This window comes from Alosa sapidissima, chromosome 1 (assembly GCF_018492685.1).
Source record: "Alosa sapidissima isolate fAloSap1 chromosome 1, fAloSap1.pri, whole genome shotgun sequence".
In the NCBI taxonomy this organism is placed as follows: domain Eukaryota; kingdom Metazoa; phylum Chordata; class Actinopteri; order Clupeiformes; family Clupeidae; genus Alosa; species Alosa sapidissima.
This window is the reverse complement of record NC_055957.1, coordinates 51646709-51664047: the sequence shown is the minus strand read 5'-3', so window position 1 is coordinate 51664047 and position 17339 is coordinate 51646709. Positions and strand designations below refer to the sequence as shown.

At 45.5% G+C, this 17339-nt stretch overlaps 1 protein-coding gene across 5 annotated transcripts in view; it reads right to left on the bottom strand.

Moving 5' to 3' along the window:
* col15a1b (collagen, type XV, alpha 1b) overlaps nucleotides 1-15561 on the bottom strand; it is a 28959-nt gene extending 13398 nt beyond the window's left edge. For 4 of the 5 annotated variants that reach the window (XM_042108578.1, XM_042108579.1, XM_042108580.1 and 1 more), the window contains exons 1-19: nucleotides 15123-15561; nucleotides 12159-12706; nucleotides 10194-10268; nucleotides 9843-9944; nucleotides 8778-8895; nucleotides 8502-8539; nucleotides 8149-8343; nucleotides 8024-8050; nucleotides 7741-7803; nucleotides 7459-7554; nucleotides 4646-4708; nucleotides 4151-4282; nucleotides 3586-3732; nucleotides 2948-3001; nucleotides 2659-2694; nucleotides 1016-1144; nucleotides 862-921; nucleotides 614-649; nucleotides 436-477 (exon numbers count right to left, since the gene is read on the bottom strand). In XM_042108578.1, coding sequence (XP_041964512.1) covers nucleotides 436-477; nucleotides 614-649; nucleotides 862-921; nucleotides 1016-1144; nucleotides 2659-2694; nucleotides 2948-3001; nucleotides 3586-3732; nucleotides 4151-4282; nucleotides 4646-4708; nucleotides 7459-7554; nucleotides 7741-7803; nucleotides 8024-8050; nucleotides 8149-8343; nucleotides 8502-8539; nucleotides 8778-8895; nucleotides 9843-9944; nucleotides 10194-10268; nucleotides 12159-12706; nucleotides 15123-15390 — 2229 coding nt within the window. In that variant the 5' untranslated portion in view covers nucleotides 15391-15561. The remainder of the gene's footprint in view (nucleotides 1-435; nucleotides 478-613; nucleotides 650-861; nucleotides 922-1015; nucleotides 1145-2658; nucleotides 2695-2947; nucleotides 3002-3585; nucleotides 3733-4150; nucleotides 4283-4645; nucleotides 4709-7458; nucleotides 7555-7740; nucleotides 7804-8023; nucleotides 8051-8148; nucleotides 8344-8501; nucleotides 8540-8777; nucleotides 8896-9842; nucleotides 9945-10193; nucleotides 10269-12158; nucleotides 12707-15122) is intronic. The other variant, XM_042108583.1, reaches the window with a different exon arrangement.
* Between the last annotated feature and the right edge of the window lie 1778 nt (nucleotides 15562-17339).

The following is a 17339-nucleotide window of genomic DNA, read 5'->3' as shown; positions in this document are numbered from 1 at the left end:
GCATACACGTGAACAGAACATTTTACAGATCATGTTGGGAGAAAACTGCAACACAAATATTGTAGTTATCTGATCTGACAGTCAGCTCTGATTAAGTTTATAGATGTGTATTACGATACTTGGCACAAGCACTCAGAAAGTCTTCACAGAGGCCATTGGGCAATAGGTCTGTATATGCAGGCGCAAGACAGGGGGCAAGGGTGGTCAAGACACCAACACATCAGGAAAATCACACTGGGCTTCAATCATAAACACACTGACTCTGCTAACAGAAAATATATACATGCTAATATTAACTAATACTACAGGGCAGAATTCAGATATTTAGACCTCACCCTGCCATTTGCACTGCATTATAGACTTAACTATGGCATTTCACACATATACAGCATACTCTCACTAAATACCAACATATTTCTTCAAAACAAAACTAACCTTTATAGACAAACCAGGTGGTCCAACTGGCCCAGGTAGACCCTGTGAAACAGACACAAAGAGAGGAGGTTGGGGTGTGGGGGGGGGGGGGGGGGGGGGGGGTAGGCGTTAAGAAGCTCCTGTAGCTATCTGTTGAAATGTATTATATTGCATCATGCATGGATATCAGATGTCATACCTGTGGCCCTGGAGGACCTGCAAGACCAGGATGACCCTGGGGAGAAACACAAGAATATCAGAAAAGTATGCCCATGTGTACAAATATGGTTCTCTTTCAGTCGAATTTACTCAACATTAACCAATGGGAAGTTCACCTTAAGTGATGTCATCGACCTGAACTAGCCTATCACTCCTCGATGATACAGTTGTGAACATCACACTCTATACTCTGTACTGCATTCAGGTGTGGTAGTAGTATTTGTTTACCTGGGGTCCCCTCAAAACTCCTTTGCCAAGGAAGCCTCCATTTGCTGAACCTTCCAGATCCTACAAACACATTTCAATTATTAATCTCAACCAGATGAAAACCAGATACAACTTGATGGTCGTCAATACAAGGCACAAAACACAGACACCATACCTCAAGTGAAAAGCCACTTCCTGAGGGTCCGGGGGGACCAGGTGGACCTGGGGGACCCTGTGGGCCGGTAGCTCCCATCGGCCCAATTGGCCCTGGTGAGCCAGTTGCACCAGATTCACCAGGGTCACCCTGGAAGGAAAAACACAACCAGCTAGGTCATGATGGTTTGGCCAGACTGTGTTCTATGAATCTCTAAAGGTTAGCTTATTTGTGGTGTGTTATCTGTGTGATCAGTGACAGTGAGTAACCTGGAGTGGGCCCTACCTGTGTGATTAATTAGGACCGTCGCGCTAGTGAAAATGGATCATTACTTAGATAAAAGACCTTGGGCATGTACTCTTTGGGCATCTGCATTCTTTAGTCTAGTAGGGCTTATAATGGAGGCACTCAAATGAATGTCTTTGTGAGACAAAAGCTAAAGAGAACAAACCACTCTTACATCCTAATCATAGAATCCCAATATACACAAGAGATTCAATGAACTGCACAGCTCACAAAATGTCCAATAAACCAGAGGTTCTCAAATATTTTGTTTCCAAGGACCCCTTGTATGGGAGAACATTTTCCAAGGACCTCCTCATAATCGTTAGGCTGGTGAAAGCCAGACTACATAACATCAAACATTTTCTATTTTCATTTTTTAAAGGTGCCATGTGTAAGAATTGAGGTAAAAATATCCAAAAAATGAGCTACAAGCATCAAAACAATAAGAAGAAATAAGGGCAATGATGTCATTAAAAAAATGACAAGGTATAGTGCTGCAGATATACCAACCTAAATTAGCATGCTAAATTACTAGCCACAGCCCGACAGGTGTCATAATACCAGTTTCGGCCATGGGAGACGGTATGCGGGCAACATAACCGCCAGCCAAACTGCAATACACGTGTCTCGGTTGTTACTCTAAGGTAGACCAACTCACTTACTGGAGGTATACTGCCCCATCTTTTATGGAATGTGGAGTATGAATCGATTTTTTGGCGGACATTACACATGGCACCTTTAAAGTTCTGGCCAGGTTCACTATGCCGTGTTTTCTGGCAAATGTATAACTTGTTCTTTGGTCAAGTTTGGATTTTGCATCACTTGACGGCGTGACTGACTCAAACATTTTTCCACGTTTTTCCTGGAACCTGTGTGATTAATCAATGTCAACAGCATTTCACTTCATGCTCCGTCTCAGCCATTTCAATACTGTTGTCTTAAGATACATATTGGCAAGATGTATGTCGTCAAGGGAGAAACTTAAATTCAAGCAGATATTGTGGAGCCATCCAGGCAAACAGCTGAATAGTACAGCTGAATATCCTCCCCAGGAGATTATCAGAGCAATGGAAACAGATGATCTTATATGGAAATAGCAAAACAGGAGTTTCAACTTGGACCCCTCCTATTTCTTTCCGTTGTGACCACTGTGAAATTCCTACCCTGGGTCCAAGTACTGATTCCTGAGCTACACCAGTGTAGAGCTGCATGTTGTAATTTATGGACTCACAAACGATATGAAATATGTATTAGTTATAATCTAATATGTTTTAAAGAAATCATGGAAGCAATGATGAAAACCTGTAATTAAGGTAGCGTAGAAACTATTCTAGAAAGTATCAACCTGCAAAACCTGAAAAAATAGGTGTGATCTTTACCTTTGATCCAGGAAGTCCTGGCAATCCTTGATCTCCCTAGAAAATAAAACACAATATACTGTACTTCTAATCTTTGAATAGCATTCAGTTGTTGTCAACATTCCTCTTCCAGATAGAATATACCACAAATGTTAGTTCATAGAATGAACACACACATACAAACACACACACACACACACACACACACACACACACACACACACACACACACACAATATGGCTTTAAAATGTGTTAATATTCGTCAAGTCAAGAAAGAAAAGGTTCCACTGCAGAAAGAGTTCATTTTACCTTTAGCCCTTTAGGACCACGTGGGCCAGGGAAGCCGTCATAACCAGCAGTGCCCTGTAATACCCGAAAACAAATCTGTCAAAGACTAAAAAGGCTGTGTATACAGTAGACTAAAAAGGCTCTGGTACATACTTGCTATTTAGTAACAAAGACAGGCCTTGTGAATGGTGTTAGTGAAAGCAAAGACCTCAGATGTTGAAAAAGACAGATTTTCTCCAACAGTTCATGTTCAGCAAAAAAGCAAAGTTTTAGTTTGATGCTTGGTATTTTAAATATATGTGTTAAATGTAATGTATACATAGCACACTAAATAATACATGGGCCCCCCAATAACTAACTCAATAACATTTTATTTTATATTAAACTACATACATGAAATAAGCTCATTTGAGATGTCCATATAAGTCCACAAAACCTCTCATGAATGTCTTTGCAAGACAAAAGCTAAAATGAACAAACCACCCTTACATCTCAATAAAGAGTTAATGAACTGCACTGCACACAAAATGTCAAATAAACAACCCACTAATCCCCGCACATACAGCCAGAAGCACGCGCAGCTGGGTTGAGAGCAGTCAGAGCATGTTAACAATGTTGGAGATAAATGCTGTCTTTTTTTTTTAGGCTGGCTCAATGACCTTAGAGAGCCAGGGTGATACCTCTCCTGAATCAAACCCAGAACCAAACCCGGAACCAAATCCGGAACCAAAGCCAGACGAGAACCCTGAGCCGAACCCAGAATCTGACCCAGAGCCACTAAACCACTCCTCCTCAAACACCAGGCTCTAGGGTCACACCGGGCAGGTAGGGGAAGAGGAGAGGAGGACACAGTCATTAAAACCTCTATGGTATTAGCTATATATTCAGGCTAGCTACATTTTCAGGAAATCTTGCAACCCTTGCAGTTAAAATTACATTCATTGGTTATGGTCATACAGTGAATAACTAGTGGTTATGGATCTTGGTCTTTAAAAATTGGTAGAAATATACCTATTTTACAATAAAACATATTTAAATGGTGTAAGGATGCTGTAGTCTAATCTGCAATTTTTGAAGTTATAGTGAGGCAGAACTCCGCTACTTTCAAACTTTAGCAGTAGCAAAGATAGAAAATAATTCCCTGCAGTAGGCTACTTCAGGGCACTCTGCCAGGGTGACCTTCAGCCAAGCACCCTGATCTGTCCATGAGGCAGAATTACTTACCGGCTTACCCATGGGCCCTTCCTTTCCAGGAAGGCCAGGTGGCCCAGGCAGAAGGCTTTCAGATGGGGTGAATGGGCCACGGGTGCCTGGGGGACCTGGAGGGCCTGGTGGGCCAGGAGGCCCAGGTGGACCCTGAGTAAGGAGGAAAGAGAAGTTTGTGCAGTTCATAGGTAAGCATGTTTCAAAACTCTGTATTCTACAGAAAGCATACAACTGACACAACTGACACAATTGACACAACTGTTTTATTGTTGTTGTTTTTTCCATAACATTTTTACAAACACAGTAATATGTCAGAATAACAGTTGAATCAACCGTGCCTCTAAATATTCATTATTATAAAGATATTTAAAATATTCAGCTGTTTTTCATAAAATTGCTTGTTATAAAAAAGGAGAGCTCTAGGAGCTAGATAGGTGAGCTAATTGGACTCCCCCTGCAGGACACATACAGCATATGAACATTAACAACCTCTTATCTCATTTTGAAACTCACTCGGATGATTTCTGTATCACTGTCAAAGTCTCCAAACCCAGAGCCATATGCATCAATGGCATCCTGTAAAACACAAAACGCATTCTTCACGCTGAAACAACACATTGGACTTCTCTCCAAATTCTGCACACAGTATCTGCGTAATCAAGTTTTGAGCTTGTCTTATCGGGTGCATTAGAGTGCTCACGACTCGGCCAATATGGACATGAATGGGACGTTTATAGGTTATAGCCATGGGCGTAGATTTGCGTGGGGTCTGAAGGACGTGTCCACACCAATATCAAAGAAATGTCCCCATCAATATTCAGGTTGAAACGGGGAAAAAAGCGCCATATGCATTACATTACATTACATTACATTACATTTGGCTGACGCTTTTTAACCAAAGCGACTAACAACATGGTAAACAGTACGTTTTAGAACAATTCTCACAATTTTAGGACAGTTTAAAAAAACATTAGAGTACAGTAAGAATAAGTGCGTCGGTGAGTGCTGTTTTTAACAGTTACTTGTCAGTTTAAAACGGCTGGTGAGTGCTAGGATCAATAAGACTTGTTGTAAGTGTTGCTATGAGAGTAGATGTTCTCTAAAGAGCTGGGTCTTCAGGAGTTTTTTGAAAGTGGAAAAGGATGTCCCTGCCCTTGTAGGAACTGGCAGTGTGTTCCACCAACGAGGAACAACAGATGAGAAAAGTTTGGATTGGCTTGAGCGTACCGGTGGTAGAGCTAGACGTCGTTCGTCAGAGGAGCGCAGCGGTCTGGAGGTAGTGTAAGTCTGTATGAGGGCATTCAAGTAGGTGGGAGCAGAACCGGAGACTACTTTGTAGGCAAGCGTTAGAGACTTGAATTTGATGCGGGCCGCCATAGGTAGCCAGTGTAGCTGGATGAGCAGCGGGGTAACATGTGCCCTTTTGGGTTGGTTGTAGACCAGGCGCGCCGCCGCGTTCTGGATCATCTGAAGTGGTTTCACTGCGCAGGCTGGGAGACCTGTCAGGAGGGCATTGCAGTAGTCGAGTCGTGAGATGACTATTGCCTGAACCAGAAGTTGGGTAGCATCTTGAGTCAAGTACGTCCTGATTTTCCGTATGTTGTAGAGTGCAAAACGGCATGACCGGGCGACCGGGCGATATGCGGTACACAAAAGGTTAAATAATTTCCCACTTCAGTACCACCACCAAAAATACGTCTGTTTTTTGATTGGATTAGCTCCCTGTAGGCTATGCTGTCGATTAGAAGTTTTTGGCACACTTGGCTGCAAAGATCTTAGGCCTAGCTCTCTTTGCTTGGCTGTTTATTCAAGGACGTCGGGCAAGAAAAGAAAGGTGGAGGACATCAGAAGCTATTTCAAGAAACAAAGTGTAGGCCTAAGTCATAATATTATGCGCTAGTTCAAGGCATAGAAATGCGCATAGCCTAGATCTATTAAATGAACGTTAGAATTAACCAAATACCAGCTAGTTCAGCTATATCTCGCTAGCAGATTTGTGTACTATGACATTAACTATGTCATTAAAGCGTTCAAACAGGTATGATAAGGGGGCAGATTCCAAAAATAATTCAGTGGAAATGCATGGATTCCAGTTGCTTCTACTGGAAACAACCGGAATCCATGCATTTCCACAGAATTATTTTTGGAATCTGATCCCTTATCATACCTGTTCATTCGTACTTGTTGCTCGACTTATCATGACTAAATTCAAGATGGCGGCGAACGGTAAACTTCATGAAGGTACTGTCTTCATGTATACTGTATAAATAATCTTGTAAATAAACTACCAGTGCTTTTTCAAAGTTCTCAATGTCTCATTTTAAATGTCAAGGCCCTCGGAAGTCTACCAATGACGTATGGAGCTACTTTGAGCCTCGTAAATGGTGTAAAACAGTGATTTATTTGCATGGCTAGGCCGATGCCCGAGGCACCCTCATCGAAAAACTGTTGGTAGCATCGGCTAACTAGTGCCAGATTTCAAGTGCAGGGGACAAGCAGAGATGAGCTATGAGACATACGTTCACACTCGGTATCATGTTTCCACACACTTTAGGACAATATCACACCGGAATTCTCCTTTAAGAAGCTTCCTAAGGGACACTTCGGGGAATACACTTAGGAACATAAACAACTTTGGTAAGATGTATCTTTTGAGTCTTCTTAACGCTCTAAGAGTGAGCATTATCAGGGAACCGGCCCTTGGTTGCCCCACTAGCATTTGGTCCCTGGGGGCCACCCTCCCAAAACTGGGTTGACCAAAAGCCAGTATCGCAGAATAACTCAACAACCATTGTGCCCAACATTACAGAGTTTTTGAATGTTGGTCTCAAAGGGGTGTATCAACCCAGCCCAATACAACTTATAGTGTAGCTCTACCTAGTGAAAGATGACAAAGCAAAAACGTGGTGCTGATATTGCCATTATCTTGTGACGTATACTTTGTCTTTTGTTGTAGACTTGCCTTAAGTGAAGTCAGGTACACACACACAGGTACACACACACACACACACACACACACACACACACACACACACACACACACACACACACGCACACTGTGTTTGATGTTGTATTTCATTGATGAGCAATCAAGTCACCAAGGAGAGAGGATATGCGACTCTAAGATGTTTGTGTGGGAGAGCCTTGGATAGTGTGAGTTGTGGTTTAAGAGGAGTTGCAGTAGAGGGTTATGGAAAAGACTTGCATGCGCGCATGCTTTATTTTCTTCTCTTAGCAGGAGGCAACACCATGCTGCGATCATATCACGTTCTGCTATATGATACATCTAGTTTCGGATTGACATAGATAACAAGATGGTTACTGACCGGATATTGAGATGTCCTGGTTAGCACTGGTTGACCGGGGGGTCCTGGTGGCCCGGGTGGCCCGGGTGGTCCATACAAACCCACACCACGATCACCCTACAAGAGTGAGAGAGCCACACGCCCAAACCATTACCACCTCACAACAAATGTAACTGCCATTTTCTCTAACCCTCATCAGTGCCAGAGAGTAAAACTGGCAAACAGCTGTTCCTCTGAGTTCCTGATGTGAAGTGAAGTTACACCAGAGCCCCATTTTAACTTCATTCCCAGCGAGAGTCTCACCTTGTCCCCCTTGGCTCCGACTTCCCCAGGTAATCCTGGAAACCCGGCTGGTCCCCTCAGGCCCTGCAAGAGAGAGAGAGAGAGGCCCTGCATCACTGACATCACTGACTCCTAAATGAGGCTGGTCGTGGTGTAGCAGTAAACAGCATTCTCTGTGAGTGCCTGCCTGTGATGCTGTTGTGATGTTGTAATGATCAAAGATTGATTGGTCTAAAACACAGAAAAGGCAAAGCCAAACCAAGCACATAATCTCATATGGGTCTAGGCATATGCAGCTACTCACCGGCAATCCATCTTGTCCTTTGCGACCCTGAAGGACAGAGATGGGTAACAAATATAAGTGGTTTATTTATAAGACAGATTATATTTTCCAAATCATTGTTCTGCTCACTGTTCTGAGACACCTACAGGCAATCCATCCCTCCCAGGCTTTCCTGATGGTCCCGGGACTCCAGCTGGGCCTTGGGGTCCTCTTGGTCCAGGCTGCTGCGGTGATGCTCCTGCTCTTGGGGCGCTGGTAGAGCCAGGAGGCCCAGGAGCACCAGGACGGCCAGGAGGACCTGGGTCCCCACGCTCCCCTTTGGGTCCTTGGCCAATTGGGCCCTGGCGCAAAACATATGTACAATGAAAGTAGAGTCAGAAGAAATATAGTTTAGGAATTACACTTGGATAAGGATTGTAGGAAGTATCCCAGAGCTAATGTTTAAATATGACATGGGTTATGGTGTACTGTATGACAATAATATCTTAGTTTGACTTACATCACCTGACCGTTCTCCAAGTTCTTCAGCATCATGCCCTGTAACCAGAGAAAGTTAACACATTAAACCAATGAGGTTCATGCTTACTTCATGCAAGGCTTTTTATGATTAAATAATAGTGAAATCAAAGTTGTTAAGTTGATATGGACTGTAATCATTTTTTAATCATTTAATGTCCAGGCAGCTCTGTTAATGACTATTAGTGATACTGACTACTGACACTGTCACTAGGGATGCAACAATGATGCTACAGATACTAGTGCTTACAGACATCACCTCTCAGGAGCACCTCCCGTGTGGGGTAGGTCTCCTCTGTGGGGACGAGGTGGCCAGACAGCTCATCGTCCTCCACTGCTGGGGCCACTGTTGGAGGGGCCAGCACAGGCGCTTGTGTCTACGGGACACAGAATAGATTTAAGATTCAAAATTCAACATCCACTCTGTTGTCCCACAATGCAGGACATTTTGCCTTAGGCTTCCACCCACGCTGTGTTCATACAGAAAAGCATCCTACATAACATAAAACATAAAATACAGAGTGACAGCTAAAAAACACATACAATGAACATAATCATAAGAACATACACTTAAAAACAAAAACACTTGTTAGATAAATAAAACCTATAATGCTGAAAAAAGCACAAAGACGAACTACAACTGGAAAAAAGTGAATTATCAATACATTTGTGAAATAAATCTCTTGCTGTCTTTCTGTCTTTCTTTGGTGGTCTTTGCTGGGCTGATACATGCTATCACAGTCACCATATGGAGAAAGGAACACACAAAATGACTGCAAATGCATTTCAGACAGTAGTACTTCATACAGAGACCACTGAGAATTAACAAGGTTGACTGCTACTCAGAAATGTTCTCTCAAAAACAGAAAGAAAACACATAATGCCTCAGGATGATGTAAGACTTGATGGAAATAACAAGGACACAAATACTGTAGGGATATCAAGGGGGGAAATTAAACATCTACATCTCCTCTACAGGTTTTACATCCAGAAGAGAATCTTGGGTCACAGAATTTTGAGAAATGATCAGCAGAGGTAGTTCAAGACAAAAACATCAGACTAAAGCAAGGCTCTGAGACACTGGATGTCTGCACTGAATACAGATCCTGAAATCTGGATGTTTACAGATCAGTGTGCTGCGTGCATCCAAACAAGACCACACAAGGAAGAAAACTCCTGGACCATTCTTAGTGACAATGAAGCAAAAGATGCAAACAACTGAAGTTTTAAAAAAAGGTATAGTGTTTTATTACTCATTCATTACGCAATCACATTCCCATGATGGGACAGCTGAAACCATCCACATAGTAGCCTATGCTCTCACCATGGAGGAAGTGTGCTTCTGCTCCTCTTCCACTCTCTTCAGCATTTCTTCTTCACCCTCTCTGTCGTCAAGACCATCAAAACCACTGCCATCACCAGACACCTGTAAACACACACACACACACACACACAAACCACACACACAAAGAGAAAGTGAGACAGAGAAAGAGAGAGAGAGGGAGAGAAAGAACACACTCTGTAGACCCATAGGGAATCATCTTTGGTGACCCTTGAACAGTTTGCTCAGTTCACCACTAAGAGGAGCACTTTTCCCACACACCTCATTTACTCAGACCACCACAATGCATTTCCCTGCAGATGTGTGTGTGTGTGTGTGTGTGTGTGTACATACGTAAGGGTCGTCCTCCTCACACTGCTCCTCTACTGCTCGGGGGTCCGGCTTAATCACCAGCTGCTGGATGGAGCCCTGGGGATGGACAGGAGACATTCATGACATGACGGGCAACTGATTGACGCATGTCTCTCAGTTTATAGTACTTGCAAACCAGTGCGGCATACTGCTTTATTATGTGACAGAACGAGATGATAACTTCCTTACTTCCCATTATTATTAGACCTTCATGGATTACTGGTGACTACATAACCTGCTGCTACACTGCCAACCCTGTTCTTCTGGTCCCCTTGGGGATCAATAAAGTATCTATCTATCTATCTATCTATCTATCTATCTATCTATCTGGTCTGATTTTTCTTAATTAATGATGAAAGACTACAAATCCTCTCTTTTGTGTGCTAAATGGATCATTTTCTAATAACATCAAGCGACCCAAACTCCAAAAGTAGCACTGAGGACAACTGTGGGCCAGTGGAGATTAGGGGATAAGTCTTTAAAGGAATGTCGGAGTGAGACCTGCATGCTGTCGCCACTTTCGCCAGCAAGAATGACACAAAGAGAGAGAGATTAGAGAGGGAGGAGGAGAAAGAGAGAGAGAGGGAGAGCGAGAGAGATTTGATTAATGCAAGGTTTTTTTTAGTGAAAACATGTTGTTACAACAGGACAGGATCAACTCTGGGCCTCTGTGGAATCAGTAGGACTCCAACTCTGATTCTGTTGAAACTCACAACAATGCTGACACCTTCTGAAAGAAGTTGTTGTGGGAAAGAAGGACATTTTCAGAAATTGCTGAATGTTCTGACTTGAGTGGTGTGTTCACTTCAGCTCTGTGCATGACGCTGAGATGCCCTGCTCTGTGCCTCTCTCACAAGGCCAGCGCTCTGGACTTGGATTGGCTGGCTCATTCCTACAGTCACAACCAGGGAGTCCACAGAGTCTCACACAAAGAACAGCGGTCTGCCACTGATGTAACCAAGACGATGACCTTTCAGAAGTGCAATTCACATGTGCACACACACACACACACACACACATATACACACACACTGCATGCACACACACACACACACACACACACACACACACACACACATACACACACGCACTTTCCCCTGGAAGAAGCCCTGGAAGTGGATATTCATGCCGCCACAAAAAAACAGGACAATGACCTCCTCTCTCCGCAATAACGTGCTAAATGGCAGGGGAATTCGCACCAGTCACTTCCCAGTGCGACGAAGAGACGAGAGGATGAGAGATGCGTGTGGAAATGAGATTACAGTCTATAAACAGGTCTGGCTGTTGTCTCTGGTCTCAGGAGAAAGAAGCGCTGTGTCAGATAAGAGGAGAATCTTCAGACACATTAGAGAGAGATACGTGAGTGTTGAGCGAAATAGACCATGGCTCCTTTCTCCTCCCTGTCTCTCACTCTCTCTGTCCCTCTCTCTCTCTCTCACTCTCTCATACACACGTACACAAACACACAAACACACACACACACACACACACACACACGCACACGCACACAAACGCACACAAACACACACAAACGCACACAAACACACACACACGCACACAAACACACACACACACACACACACACACACGTTTTAAGTTTTCTGTCTTTCTGTCTTTTGTCTGCCTCTCTTTCTCTCTCTCTCAAGTCTTTATGTCTTCTAAATATCATAAAACATGTTGTTCATCCAATATGCCAATCTCCCGCCTTTCAACACCCACCTTATGCTCATGCTGACCCAGACTGTCATAACCCAAACAGCCTGATGTCTGAACTCATAGCAGCACACACTGAAAGCTGAAACAAACTGATTGGGTGTTTCATGATCTCTGGGAAACACATGTACCAGTGAAGTACTCAACACAGTCTCCAAAAGAATTTACCTGAAACAAAGACACACACACACACCTACACACACATACATATTACGGTAAGTTTGAATCACTTACCATAAACTTCTCCAGGCCTGTGCTGCCAGCGTTGCCCACAAAGATGCCGGAGCTGGGCTCAAAGCGGAGCGGCTCTGGGCCCCGGTGGAAGGTGGCCACGTGGAACTCCTCGCAGTCCATGTAGAGGCGCACCTCTTGGTCCTGCACGGTCAGCGTGAAGCGCGTCCACTTGTAGAACATGTCGGGTACTTTGAAGGATGCCACCTGCTGTGTGTGGGAGGCCCCCAGGTCGCTGTAGTAGAGCACGATACTCTGGGTCTTGTCCTCCACTGGGGTGAGGCCCAAGCCCAGCTGCACCACGCGCTGCTGGGCATCGGTGATGGCAAACAGCACGCCGCCCCGGGCATTGGTGGCATTGATGGTGACAATGATGGCAAAGTCCCGGAAGAAAGAGTCCGGCACAAAGGTTTTGGTCAGACGGCCAATGTTCGCGTCGGGCCCAAAGTTGTAGGCGGGGTGGCCCTCGTAGCCAGAGATGAAGGAGACAGATGGAGGGAGAGGCACACCAATCAGTTCAGTCAGGTCCAGGTGAGACTTGGAGCCTCGCTCTGAGGGAGAGGAGAGGAGAGGAGAGGAGAGGAGAGGAGAGGGCAGAGTCATGTCAGGTGGGCTGCTTGGAATTCTCTGCTCTCGCCAGCACTCTAGTCTAGCATCTGAGTCTCTAAGGTGCTTATTAGTATAAGGTGCTACTGAGAGGACCACTGCAGAAGTCCTGTCAAGCCTGTGAGGCTATTTACTCCAATAAAGAAGACACAGTCTGCAGAGGAGGAACAAGAGAAGAGAGGAAAATGATAAAGTGGACATGATATTATATTATACACTATGGTATAGTGGGACTCTGTTTATAACACTGCTATTTGAAACTCCTTTTGTAAAACAAATTCATCAAAAATGTATTTGTGAATATCTATGAACATGAGGCTTCTCAACCTGATCATATACCTCTTTCCTCTGACAGGCTAACCATCATACAACTTCACTACATGTGATCACAGCCCCTCCTGAGGCCTCATTATCCAGGCCAGCCAACACTTCCCGCTGTCCAGGCCAACTCATAGCCAGCTCATATAGTCCGTGTCAGGAGACAGGAGACTCGTCCTGTCAGGCTGTGGAGCCTCTGCATTCCTCCGTGGTCTCAGACACACTCCTACACAATTCCCTGACACGCCGCTGCCCACAGAGGCCCTGAATGTCACCCAGTACAATAAAAGTCACATTCTTCTGCGCATGCTGCTCATCTCCTGTGGAGACCAACATCACCCCATAGCATCACCCGCACATTCCGCAGGATCAACACATAAAATACTCCTGCTTTTCTTTACAACAAAAAGGCCGAGAACAGACAGAGCTTCCCTCCCCTGTTGTTATGTTTTGATCAAGCTGGTTAAGGAATTCAGTTACCGTATAATGCTCAAATGCAGGCATCATGATATACAGGTGATCTTAGGCCTAGAGTCTCATTAACATGGGGGTTCACACAGTTCAACAGGGCAGATCAACAGTGCACAGAGTTCCTGTTTTCCCCTCTGGACGCTCAAACTGACTGCACCCCAGTGCAAATCACAACATTTCACATCTTAACTGCATTGAATGGTTGCACAAGCAACCATTTGTGCTTGATATAGTTTAGTAAAACCTCTCTGTTATTGAGAGTCACACAAGAGGTCAACTGCAGCGTTGTGAATGGGAGTTCTGTCCATCCCCTGACTCCCAGCCTGGGTATGCGGCTGAGCGATGCCCACTGTGGCTCTGGCGGGTGACAGGTGAGGAGGCTGTTGTGTCCACAAGGGAGGGCATGTTGACGGCACTCGACTCGCTTTGCCCTGGAGCAGTGCAGCACCCCAGGCTCACTTACAGCTTTACTCACAGCCCGCAACAGCTCTCAAGCCCTCAGGCTCATTAACCTAACAAGTCAAGGCAAGGCTGGCCCAAGGTGGTGTGTGGCCAATTATTCGAAGTGCAGACAAACAGACACAGACAGACAGACAGCCCAGGTAACTCAGTGGATATATGAAAAGTGTTCAAAGCCAAGAATAGGAAGAAAGGAAAAACTACTAGTTAAATTTCTTTTGTTGAGGTAGCACATTTTTTGGTCAAAAAGCAAAACAGACATGCTCTAAATATTTCAATTTGTTATCCACGCTCTACCGTGAACTAATAAAAAAAATACAATCCAGCTGAACAACACATTTCTTCTATAAAAGTGATCTGTTGTATGACTGAACACATCTGTAACACCAGGGACAAGACAATAACAAAGAACAAACAGTCTTAAGATGTAAAACACTACTCCGAATGTGTAGTGTTGATCATCCCAACATTAAATGTGTTAAGTATGGAGGTATGCAGAGAAGCATGTTCAGCATCATCCTTTTCTCCAAAACACAACAAAGAGCCACCCTGCACGACTCACACAGTGACCCTAATTTCGCCCAAGCTCCAGGACGATTGCCATTCTAATCCTATTATTATAATATCATGTGATATGGATTTCAGCATTTGCTTTCGGGAATCAGGGGTGTCATGACACAGCCTGGCGTGGCACTGAATGATGACCTGCCTCAATTAGAGCCCAATTCTGTCCGGTGGGACATTGTGCTCTTTGCATAACTGGGCACTTAATCTCAGACATGATCCTACTGTGGGACTTGGCTCCATGCTGCAGCCACTTGGTTTATAGAATTCTTCCAAAGGAGCTTACGTGACCATAACCATATCTAATGCCAAAGTGTTAATGGGCAAGGCTTACTTTACTCACTCACTCACTCCCTACACAAGAACACACAGCAAACTCTTTCCAACAGAGGCATTTCAGCTAGTTTCTTCCTTCCAGTAAAAACAATAAGCATATAATCTAAATGAGCCAAACCATAACAAGCCTGTTTTGAATTGAAATACAAAACTAGCAGATAGATAGCACCTAGTGCTCTCTTTTCTCTATCTCTGCTCTCATAACAAACTCACCACTCTTCCACAGTTTTAGTGCTCTCTTCCTAGCTCTGGGCTTGCTGCTGTTTGTTTCCTCAGGGGGGGTTGGTACGGTGGTCAGTATGTCCCCCCGCATGGTTGTGGCCACAGCAGGCTCCCTCCCAGCAGTGGTGGGGGCCTCGGTGGCGGCCACTGGGGGTACCGTGGTTTCTACTTTCCGCACAAACAGCTTCCACCACTGGCCGTCCACCTGAGGTGGGCACAGCACCAGCAGGTAGCACAACCACAGGACTCCAGCATGCATCCTCCCCGTCACGCACAACGAAATGTCCGACCAGTACGGGAGGGCTTCACAAGCAAGCGGTCAGCACTGAGACAGCGGCTTATTCCAATTGAGCCGGCGGTGGGAGAGGGCATGGAGAGAAATTGGTGCACCCCTGCTGTCACTGCGGGGCTCGTTGCCCCTCCTGCACCTCTCGGCTTTGTAGCGGCGGCCCCAGGCAGGAGCCCCCCTCGGTGAGAGGCCCCCGGTAACACCCCACCCCGCCCCCCCCCACCCCCTGAGTCTCCCGGAGCAGCACCACACAGACTTTGGTATTCAACCGAGCAGCTCAACGTCCGCCTCACTTTGCAAGACCCTCCATCACAACGGGATTGTCCAGAGTCAAAGTCAGTCACACACACTCACACACTCTCACTCAGTCTCTCTCTCTCTCTCTCTCTGTATGTGTGTGTGTGTGTGTGTGTGCGTGTGCGTGTGCGTGTGCATCTCTGACCCTCTATACTCACTCGGTGCTTATCTGTGTCCCTCTCACACTCTGTCTTACTCTCTCCCCCAGTCCCTCTCCCTCCCCTTCCACTCCAGTGCCAGTGCTAGCATACCACTGACCTGGGGGTGGGGAAGGTAGCCAGCACTGGGATTTGCAAATAAACCTGCCACAGCACTGGGATCTGACTCTCGCACAGGCTCCCAACTCCTCTCAGCTTCCTGACTCTTTCGTCCAGGCCCTAATTATTTCCTGCTAATATCGTCATAAGCACCCAAATAGTTCCCAAGGCCTATCACAAGAGTGACAGGAGCTCCAAATTGGTCAAGTCTGCTTAAACATGGCAGACCCTTGGGGAATGATCTCAGAATAGGTCCTTAAACCAAGCAAATCCAAAAGAGCAAATGCCAGAGTGAGTGAAGAGGAATTGTTTTTCCACTCAAAGTAAACTATAATGATGCTATGGTTTAGTCTTGGATTGTCATCTGTCATCAGGGAGGACATATTTAAAACTTGCACCCTGGATAGACTCCAGCTCCTGAGACATGGGAAAATTGGCCTGCAAAAACAGAGGGGCAAATCGAGGCAAAGCTTCATTGAGCCAAAAGCCCCCTGAGCCAAGTGTCCACAGGCCACTGATCACAGCAGCCGGTGACAAAGAGGGCCTTGTTTTGATTCGTAGGGCGGAGATGTGTCCATGCTTGTACAAATGTGTGTGTGTGTGTGTGAGAGAGAGAGAGATGAAAGACAGATGATAGAGAAAGATAATCTAACAGCGATATGGAACATTGACAAGGAGATAGAGATACTGAGACGTCCTGACTCCATCACATCCAAAACCAACCAACCATCTGCTGTGTGTAGCTCCGCCATGTACTCAAACACGGAGACACACCAACAAGGCATCCTCCTCTGTAACCCACATGTTGCACGCCCCTGTGAACACAGCTACCTGCCGAGTGCCCCCCCAACCAGTACCCATGTGATTAGGGTAAAGAAGACTGACTGTCATGTGCAGTGGTGGTCATGACAGCGGTGCAAGGTCGCGGGTGAACTAACGGCGGCTAAATAAGGGATTTGGTAGCAAGAGGAGTGGAGGCCCCGGGTAGGAAGTGAACGTTTGCGTGTGATGCCGTTTCATGTGAGGCAGGGTCAGGGCTGCTCTGCTCTAATTACCGAGGCCTGGCGGGATGCAGGGAACAGCGGACTCGGGGAGCCGTAGGGTTCGGGGGGGCAGGAGGGGTGAGCCCCCCCGCTGGCCGCCCCAAACCCTGTTCCCCGCCACAGGCCCCCTTCGTGTCTGTTAATTGGTTTATTGTCAGAAGCCATTGGCGGTGGAATGGCAAGGATTTATTCCCCAGTGTAAAGCCTGCGTTAAAAGTGCTGAACTCCATAGGAAGGCCATCACGGTCAATGGAACAATTAGATGTTTTGTTGTCCATTTTTAGAATTCCAAGAACTGTTGTGGAACCATGGGCATCACCTT